General features: G+C 26.8%; 1 protein-coding gene across 1 annotated transcript; it reads right to left on the reverse strand.

The window, feature by feature from the left end:
• Nucleotides 1–4,925: 4,925 nt before the first annotated feature.
• LOC135928689 (uncharacterized) lies at nucleotides 4,926–6,676 on the reverse strand. The gene is made up of 3 exons (XM_065465145.1): nucleotides 5,579–6,676; nucleotides 5,123–5,476; nucleotides 4,926–5,080 (listed from the first exon to the last, which is right to left on the reverse strand). Exons 1-3 carry the CDS (start codon nucleotides 6,674–6,676, stop codon nucleotides 4,952–4,954), a joined length of 1,581 nt encoding a protein of 526 aa, XP_065321217.1. The 3' UTR covers nucleotides 4,926–4,951.
• Between the last annotated feature and the right edge of the window lie 3,686 nt (nucleotides 6,677–10,362).

The raw sequence follows: 10,362 nt of genomic DNA on the forward strand, positions 1-10,362 counted from the left end.
CCAAACCATTTAATCCACTTTCAGAAGTTGTACTATTTAGGTATGTTTTCAGATAACTGCTACCCGGTTCTCGGGCCGGACCGTATTTTAATTTTTTAAATACACCCGGGCAGGGCCCAAATTTTTTTTTAAAAAAACCCCAGGCTGAAAATTTAAAAAAAAAACACCCGGGCCGGGCCTGATTTTTAAAAAAAAATTATCCGGGCCCGGCTATATATTTTAAAACCAAATATTTGAAATTAGCTATAAAAATCAAAAATAAATATAATTTATTTAAAAATATCCGGGCCGGGCCTGAAAAATTTAATTTAAAAAAAGCTGGGCCTAGCCTGAAAATTTCTTTAAAAAAACCCCCGGGCCGGGCCGAAAAAAAATTTTGAAAAAAAATCCAGGCCGTGCCCTGCAAATTGTATCTCTGCAGGGCTCTGTTATTCTTCTTAAAAAAGAGAATGTTCTCTCATTAGTTTACTAATGGGAAGAGTTGATAATAAATATATTTTAATTTATTGGGAATAAAATCTAAAATGTGTTTGAAATAATACAAAGCAACCATAGCATTTTTTGGAACTATATCTTAGTTAATCTAAACATAGTAATTCAGCTAATAAGGCATCAAACAAATATTTTTTTTTTTCTATCACCATCTGAAAAAGATTGGGAAGGCTTTTGTGGAAGTAATATCTGCAGATTGGTAAGTGCTGCATGATGAATTAAACACCATTCATTTATTTGGATTATAGTTTTATAATACTTTTCTACTGATCTTATACTAATGTTTTGAAGGTGAGCTTGCCTTGCTGCAAATCGAGTGAGACAAATATTAAAAACGTATAGCTCTCATTTTAACTCAACAATAACATTAGCCCTAATTTCCTTGAGTTCCAATAAAATGTTCTCCGCTATTCTCATCTTCTTAATCAAGTCAATGCCATGTTTTTGAAAAATATTACATAAAATAGTTGTATAATTAAATATTACATTCTAATGAGAAAAAAAAATTGAAATAAGTATTGAATCCAATAATTTTCTTGCTTCTGAGGAAATATTTCTTTCAGGCCATTGTGATATTTCAGTAATAGCATTAATAATCGGTTCTTCTAACTCCATAAAAGCTGTTACTGCTTGATGGCGGAGACTCCATCTCGTTGGACAAGCTTGCACTTTCTTTCTCCTTGTTGGACAAGGAGTTTCAGAAAAATATTATTTGACTAGAAATATGAAAATGGTAGATAAATATTACGCCACTAGAAATTTAAAAATAATAGGTAAATATTACGCCAATGAAAACTTGAAAACGAAATTAATTATAAAAATAATTTAATAGATTGTGATAAATAAATGAATTAAATATATATGTAATATGAGATAGGAATAAATATTAACAAATATAAATTAATATAACCATTAATATTTTTGAAAAATATATCCGGCATCTGCATTTTTTGGCTTTTTGGGGGGAGGGGGGGGGGGGGGAATTAGTCCCCCTGCCCCTTCTCCGCTGCGTACGTCAATGCAACCTTTAGATAATCAGTCATTCCTTTATAGAATCTAATAGCATTAAATCTAAACAGCACATCAAAACACAATTTTACCCGATTATAGATTTTATATTTATTTTTTATCAATACAATACAATTCATATTTTATTAATTTTAATATTTAAATTTAGAAAATAATAATTTAATATATAAATATAAATATAAATAAATAGCATTATAAAAATTCTACACGCCTATTATATAAAATATTAAAAATGATTATAAAATGGGATAAATTAAATCCAATGTATAAATTATATTTACATATACCATTATAAATGATACATCTTAATAAACATGAAATTAAATATAAGAGGGGAAGATTCGAGTGAAAATGAATCAAAATCAATGAATGAATCTTAAGCGTAGCCAGAAATTTTCTATAAAAGGCGGAGGGGCGTTATTTTTTTAAATATTGAATGATTTCTTTTAGAACATTAATAATTTATAGAATCATAATATGAACTAATCATATTTTAAAAAATGACAATCGAATAATAATAATTATAAATATTGGAAGGTACAAAATATTTAAGAGTGAATATAATATTGTTAAAAAATAGTATAGCTATATAGCCCCGTATGTAAATCACATAAAATACAGATTTAAAGATTATATGATGATTTAAAAGTTAATCAAAATATCGTTCATATATGGAAATTTTATATTCTTTGCAATTGCGCCAATTTTTCAATAATTTGTTTTATAATTGAAGATTAAATCTATATCTATATTAAGTAATGCTAAGCCATTCAATCGATTTTTTGTCGTACTTCTGAGATAGAGTATTATTCTCCGCAGGCGCGTACGCAGCGGGAGAAGGGCAAGGGGACATCACATTCATCAACTAAGTTATTTTTATCAATTAATTTCGATTTCAAGTTTTTCGGCGTAACATTATCTTATTATTTTTTTATTTCTAGTCAAATAATAATTATTCTGAAATTATCCAACAGGGAGAAAGAAATTGCAACCTTGTCCAACGAGATAGAGTCTCCGCCATCAAGCAGAAACATCTTTTATGGAGTTAGAAGAGTCGATTATTTGCTATTACTGAAATATCACAATGGCCTGAAAGAAATATTTCCTCAGAAGCAAGAAAATTATTGGATTCAATGCTTATTCCAAATTTTATTTCTCATTAGAATGTATTATTTAATTAGTATTACTTTTCAAAAACATGACATTGACTTGATTAAGAAGATGAGAATAGCGGAGAGCATTTTATTAGAATACAAAGAAATTAGGACTAATGTTGATGAAGAATTTCATATTTTATATGTTATTGTTAGTCAAAAGCAGAGCTATACGTGTTTAATATTTGTCTCACTCGACTTGCAGCAAGGCAAGCTCATAGTTAAAACATTAATATAGGATCAGTAGAAGAGTATATATCTTAGATACAGATAATACATTTATAACCCAAATAAATGAGGTTTTTAATTCATCATGCAGTACTTAACAATCTGCAAATATTACTTCCATAAAAAGCCTTCCCAACCTTTTTCAGATAGTGATAGAAAAAAATATATTTGTTGGATTTTTATCATGAAGATGTTAAAGTATCTCATGATGCCTTATTAGCTGAATAACTATGTTTATAAGATTAACTATGGTTGATATAGTCCCAAAAAATGCAATGGATGCTCTGCATTATTTCAAACACATTTTAGATTATATTCCCAATGTATTAAAAGGGTTTATATATATTAGCAACTCTTCCCATTAGTAAACTAATGATAGAACATTCTCTTTTTTAAGAAGAATAACAGAGCCCTGAAGAAATACCATTTGCAGGGCACGGCCCGGATTTTTTTAAAAATTTTTACTGCCCAGCTCGGGTTTTTTTTAAAAAATTTTCAAACCCGGCCTGGCTTTTTTTAAAAAAATTTTCAGGCCCAGCCCGGGTTTTTTTTAAATAAAATTTTCAGACCCGACCCGGATTTTTTTAAAATAAATTATATTTATTTTTGATTTTTATAGCTAATAATAACGATTTCAAATATAGGCTGTTTTAAAATATACAGCCCAGCCCTAATATTATTTTTAAAAAAATTTTCTGGCCCGGCCTGGGTGTTTTTTTAAAAATTTCGGCCCTGGGGCCGGGCCTGCAGGTCTATGAAAAACATACCAAGAAGTACAACTTCTGAAAAGGTTTGGATCTTTTGAATATTCATAGGCAATTTGACAACAGGCAAGGATGTGATAATTGAAAAATTAATATATCCCAACGAAGATTGGATTTTACATTGTAAATAATACATACAAAATACAATTATTCCTAAGAAACTTTTTGTGTTTTAATTTATATTTCTAATATTTAAATTTTTTATACTTTATATATAAATTTTAAAGGCTCAAAAAATTCAAATTTCTATTTGGGTCATTTAAGTGATTCTTTACATATAATTTTTTTATAATTCACATTAATTTAAAATTATGTATTAGAAATTACTAGTCCTAATAAATTTATGCTTGATATTTAAAAAAAAACAATATTTCTTTAAAAAATTTATTATCCCCCCCCCTCCAGACCAAATTCCTACGTACGCGCTTGATTCTCCATAATGAAGTAATAAATATTGATGTATCTACGATTGAGGATTAAAATAATATTTTTATTTCCCTTATTGATACATTTTTATTTCAATTAATGGGTGAATTTATTAGTCACAATTTTATTTAAAAGCTTTTATTTTCTTTTACCGGTTGAGTCTGAATTGTTGATTACACTTGAAATACGAGAGGATATTAAGAAAATCTCAGAGTTTTATTCTGATGATTTATTAGAATCGTATGATAAGTTACTTTGTGACGTCTAATTTTGGTATAAAAATCTTGACAGAATAGAATACTCTTTGCGTCCAAAAAATGTTTGCAGGCACTTTGCATGTGTAATTGCATTGTTTTTATTTTAGCTAACTTACCGATTAGTACCTGCACTAATGAAAGCAAAAACCTATTTAAGAAATAGCACCGGTGAAAACCATTTAAATGGATTAGCCCTGTTAAATATTTATAAGGATTATTCTAGATTAAAATTTGATTCTAGCTGAATTAGCCAAATCTCAAAGAAAAGTAGACCTCTCTTTATAAATCAAATCATAAAATTGCAATATGATTATAATCAGGGATGCGAACCCGACAAAATTTTTGCCAGGGTTCGGTTCGGGTTCGGTTCGGGTTCGGTTCGGGGTATAAAAAAAAAGGTGGGTTCGGTTCGGGTTCGGTTTAGGGAAATATTTTTGAACCCGGGTTTGGTTCGGGTTCGGTTCGGGTTCAAGAATTTTTGAGTTGATAAAAAAAATTATATATTTAAATCATAATAAAAAATTAGACATAAATTTGATATAAAAAATAAATTTTTTATTTTATTTATAGGCAAATATAGTTAAAAATACAAAGCATATAGTCATGTATCAATTTTAAAAATTTTATTTAGACGTATTAGCATAATATCTTCCAAGAGTTGTTCACTCATCCTCGATCTATGTGGTGAAAGAATGAATTTCAAATGTGAAAAAGATCTTTCAACGCTAACCTATGTTAAATGTATTTATATGTGAAAATATGAAAAATTAACTTGGGTTGCAGGAACAGCAAATAAGATTTTAGATAAAATATATAATTCAGGGTGTTCCAGCTTAGCAGACTCCCAAAAATGCAAAATATTTTCCTTCTTATCTAATCTTTTATAATCGCTAAATCTAGTAATTATTGTTCCAATACTTTTCTCAGCAATCGTTGGCCCTCTTTTAAATATTTTCTCCTGCCTTTCTTTAAGTTGTATCAATTTCTCTAAATCATCTTCTTGTTCAATAACTTCATCGGAACTAATATCATCAGATAAAATCGGCGTTGTTAAGCTTTTAATTCGTCTCCATAAATTGACAAGATGTTTTTTCGCACAAATCTTATCATCATCACTAAGTAATACCTGTAATATTTAAGGATTTATATTGTTTATATTTAAATATTTCATAAAATAACAATTTTAATATAAATCTAAAATAATTAATTTACTAAGCTTTTAATTAACCTTGTATCTTGGGTCCAGGTATATGGCAGCTAAGAGAATTTCGTTCTTTATAAACCTTTCTTCTCTGTTCTTAAGACAAGAATATAGTAATTGAGCAAAATGGTTTGGATTTTTTTCCAGTTCGATGCAGCATCTTAACCATGCTGCATAAAAATCTGTCAGTGTTAACTGTTCAGATTGGAATTGTTTGGTTACGATTTTTAGCGGTTTTAAAATTTCAACAATCGTTATTATCTCTTTCCAATCTTCAGTCAATAAATAATCAGATTGCTCTGTAAAAAAATCTTCGATATTGGGTTTTAGTAAAATCAGCCTTTCTAACATATCATGGGTTGAATGCCATCTGTGGCAATCTAACACAGGCTTAGGGAGTTTCATATTTTTTAATAACTTTTGGTAAGTGGGATGTCTTAATTTTAAATTTAGGCTCCTAGCTTTTGCAATGGTTTCCACAATAGGTGATAATTTTATAGCATCTTGAAGTGCCAGCTGAAGTGTGTGAGCTGCACACCGTACACTATAAATCGGATAGGATATAATAGTTGATAAAAAAGTATTTTGTATATCATCAATATCATATTTATATACATTTACATCCATATTTTCCTCATCTGCTGATTCACTCCTTATATCATAATCAGTTTCAGATTGCAGGAGCTTTATAGCTCTTAAAAAATTACAACCATTATCAGAAGTAATTGTGTATATTTGTTGAATATTAATTTTAAATTTTAGTAAAGTTTTAAATATATTCTCTTTTATATATTCTTCTGTACATCTCTCTTTCAGCTCTACAATTCCAAGAGTCCTCAAATTTATAATGGACTTTGATATAAATTGAATATTTACACCAAGAATTGACCTATCTAGTCGTTGAACTGCATCAACTTTTAAACTTATTAATTTTCCTTCTACCTCTCTCGATATTTTGTCTCTAATTGATTGGGCTGTTTTATTAATAGTTCTGGATAAATTTTCTTTGTTTATAACTAAATTGAGCCCAGCAAGGAGTGGATTTATAATTCTTTGAAATCCCGAATCTTCAATAATTGATAAAGGCCGGCCATTTACAGTAACAAGTTCTAGTATAGAACTCATCAAATCATTAGATGATATATTTATACTTATATGCTTTTTTGGAAAAAAGGTTTCTATATTAATTTTAGGTTTTTTTGCCAATAACAATTCCTGATATTTGGTTTTTTCATTTAAATAATTTAAATATTCATTGTTGTGATTTCTTTCCAGGTGTCTTTCTAAATTTGACAAGTGATTACCAGACATTTTTACTTTGCAATATGAACATATTGATTTTTTTTATATTGTATTAAGGGTAAAATGCTTATCAAATATGACTTTATCTTTAATCTTAAATCTATAAAAAGAGAACAATTTTTTTAAATAGCAATGATTTCAGAATTAAAAAAGAGATATTTATAAATTTAATTTCATTTATAATATGCACTTCATTAATATCTTGTAAAAATTAAACTGAACCAAAAATAAATGATTAACATATATAAATTTTAAAATCATTTTAATAAGTTCACAAAAACTGCCCTACATTTAACAATTTTTAAGTTAGATGTTTAGAATTTTTTAAATTAACAATATAATAATTTTTACTTTGATTTGTTAACCATTTTCTTCTAATTAATAATCTTTAAGAATAATAAGATAAAAATTTAAAAATAAATGGGCGTAAATTAATTCAATTGTTTAAAATTTTTTAACACTCCAATAGGAATCGAGAATAAATTTAAAAATGGTATAAATGAATTAAGTTGTTTAAAATTTATTAAGACTTCATTTAATTGGAAATTTGAAAATATAATATTTGTATTTACATATATTAATATATGATTTTAAATAATACACTAAACCCGATTGAACCCGGGTTCAAATAAAATTCTTGGGTTCGGTTCGGGGTTTTGGAAATTTTATAAATGGGGTTCAGGTTCGGTTCGGGTTCAGAGTTTTTTTCTAAAAACCCGGGTTCACTTCTCCGGGTTCGGGTTCGGTTCGAATCCCTGATTATAATATGTTCCTAGTCATAATAGTTTTATATGCAACACTTAATTATAATAGATTCTTAGTCATAATATTTATATATTTTTTATATTATACTATTTTTAATAGTATTGCACAATAAGAATTATTTATATTTTGATAATATAGTCATTTATATATAATTTTTAAAAACCGTTATTTGCAACAAGAATACTTGTATATTTTTCAGAGTTGTTAAAAGATACTTTTTAAATGGATCTAGATACAGATACATCGTCTAAAATAATATCTAGATACAGATATTTTAATCAAAAATCTATCTAGATAGAGATACAGATACCACATTTTTATATCTAGATACAGGATCTAGATACTCTTTAACAACTCTGATATTTTTAAAATACAGTTTTTTCATTTATATTAATTATAATTTTTAAATACCGTTACTTGCAAATACTTGTATTTTTTTAAAATACAGTTTTTACAATAAATTTTCTATAAAAATTTATATATTATGAAATTTTTTTTACTATATTATCATTAAAATAAATATATAGTTAAATAAAGGGACGTTATATTTTAATAATAAATAGAATCTATAATGAAATTCTCTGTAAATCTTTTTATTGAAATAATTATTTTAACATAAAATAAGCTATATTGAGTGATCATAAAAAATGGGAGATTTGGGGAGGCGATTTTTCACCGAATGGATTGAATTAATTTACGATTGAACACTAAACATTGATAAAATTTTCAGATTGATGCTTTCAGTCCTATTAAACATTTTGGTCTCAATTTTGTTGCTAGTATTTTTTCCATTTATGCTGGCTACTATAGCGGTTAGACACTAATAAAGTACAAAACATTGGCAAATTTTAGAATTAGTATTTCCAATTGTTCAGATAACTTTAACAAATACGATATAAAGATAACTAATGAAAAATTAATAATATATAATATTTTTAACACCCCCCCCCCCCCATTAATAATCCTGGCTAAGCCACTGGCTAGGGTCATTTGATATATCACAAATCGTACATTTATTTGAGTAAAAATGCAAAAGTGGACTAAAAATGGTTATTTTTATAGTAATCCTTAATTGACCACACATAATATTTTTGCATTATTTTCTGCAAATTACTTTTTTAAAAAGATTATAAATTTTTATACTAAATAATTATTTCAATAAATATTGGTAAATCCATATTGTGTTTCTAATATTCTATCAAATAATGATATCTCTAAGGAATGTCCAGTGTGCCTCAGAATTACTAAAATCACTAAAGCAAATAAATATTTTATTCATCGTTTTAACAACTCACGCCCCTGGTTTAGGACTATACTTATTGCATAATTGTCATTCACAACTCAACTGTTATTTTTTGTTAAATATTAGTATTTTTAATTTTCTAAAAAACAACTCATATTCTCTGTTGATGGATAAATAATTATTCATTCCACTCCATAAAATATTTTCAAATTGAATTTTAATTAAACTAATATTATATAATATAAATACACAAAATATAAAGACATCAATTAGGCTAGGTCTCTAATTTTTTGAAAAAGATTTGAACTTGCTAAGTGAGTTAAAGATTTTTTTAGAGAAAAAGAGATTCGGTGATAAAAAATCGTGGGACTGGCATTCCCAAAAGGTAACAAAATGATATTTTCCGAAATATTTAAAAATCGAAATATATCAATTGATGAAATCCTTATTACAAAGTAGAAAAAATGTACAATAGCAAAGGAATTTTTTACTTTATATTAATTATATTTTATCAAATATAAATAAATAATTTTATAAATAAATCGCTATAAATTTTTGTAATATATTCGCGATAATGCATGGCGGTATTAATTTAGCTTGCATTCACGATATTATTTTCTGTAATCGATTCGCGATAATTTTTTCGCAGTAATATATTAGCGATAATACATTTTGAGGTATTGACGTGATATGATAAATACGTATTCGCTTAGCAATATAGCCCAACTACTTACGAGCATAAGTTTTAGAAACAAATTTGGCACTAAATAATTTTTCTTTTTTTCAAATTTTACAGCCCCAAAATTGAAAAATTGGTGCAAGCTTTAACAAGGTTTAGAATTGATAATACAAATTTAAATATTTTCATTCGATTAGATTATAAAAGGCAACCCCTACCATTCGAATTATGTATATAAAAAATATGAAAATAATTAATTACCAAATTTATTTTATTTATTTATATTTTTATATTTATAATATTTATTTATTTATAAATATAAATAAGTTACATAATTACTCATCTCGCAGTAATTTATTTAGAATTATTTTAAATAAAAATTCCAAAGATGATGAATCTAGATCAAAATTTAATTCTATACATTGATAATATTCTATACCATGATTTAGTAAGTTTACAAATTTTGAAATATTTATGCAGAAGATATGCTCAGTTATAGAGGTCTATAATATGTGGGTTTTTGACACGAAGGCCCTCTAATAGTAAAAAAAAGTAATCAATAGGTTTGCCCGACCATTTATCTAAAAATTTTGATTAGCCTTCCAGACAATGTTTATAAATTATTTTATATAGTAATTAAACTTATAAAAAAATTTAATATAAGCCCGTCTGCTCATTGCGCCAGAAAATAATTCAATCTCCTATCTATTGTTTTAAAATATTTTTATCCCGCCTAATTTTTTAACTCTCTGCTTGTTGCAGACCTCTACTCATAGATTCGAACCTGAACCAGTATTAAATGTTATTGCTCTAAACCTTTAA

The sequence above is a fragment of the Gordionus sp. m RMFG-2023 genome, chromosome 4 (genome assembly GCF_954871325.1).
Source record: "Gordionus sp. m RMFG-2023 chromosome 4, tfGorSpeb1-WG-v2, whole genome shotgun sequence".
Lineage (NCBI taxonomy): Eukaryota > Metazoa > Nematomorpha > Gordioida > Chordodea > Parachordodidae > Gordionus > Gordionus sp. m RMFG-2023.

Coding starts and splice junctions, on each gene's coding strand:
- LOC135928689 (XM_065465145.1), bottom strand. CDS start 6,676: ATGAGTTCTATACTAGAACTTGTTACTGTAAATGGCCGGCCTTTATCA. Junction 5,477..5,578: donor ACCTGGACCCAAGATACAAG/GTTAATTAAAAG, acceptor TAAATATTACAG/GTATTACTTAGTGATGATGA. Junction 5,081..5,122: donor TTGCTGTTCCTGCAACCCAA/GTTAATTTTTCA, acceptor CATTTAACATAG/GTTAGCGTTGAAAGATCTTT.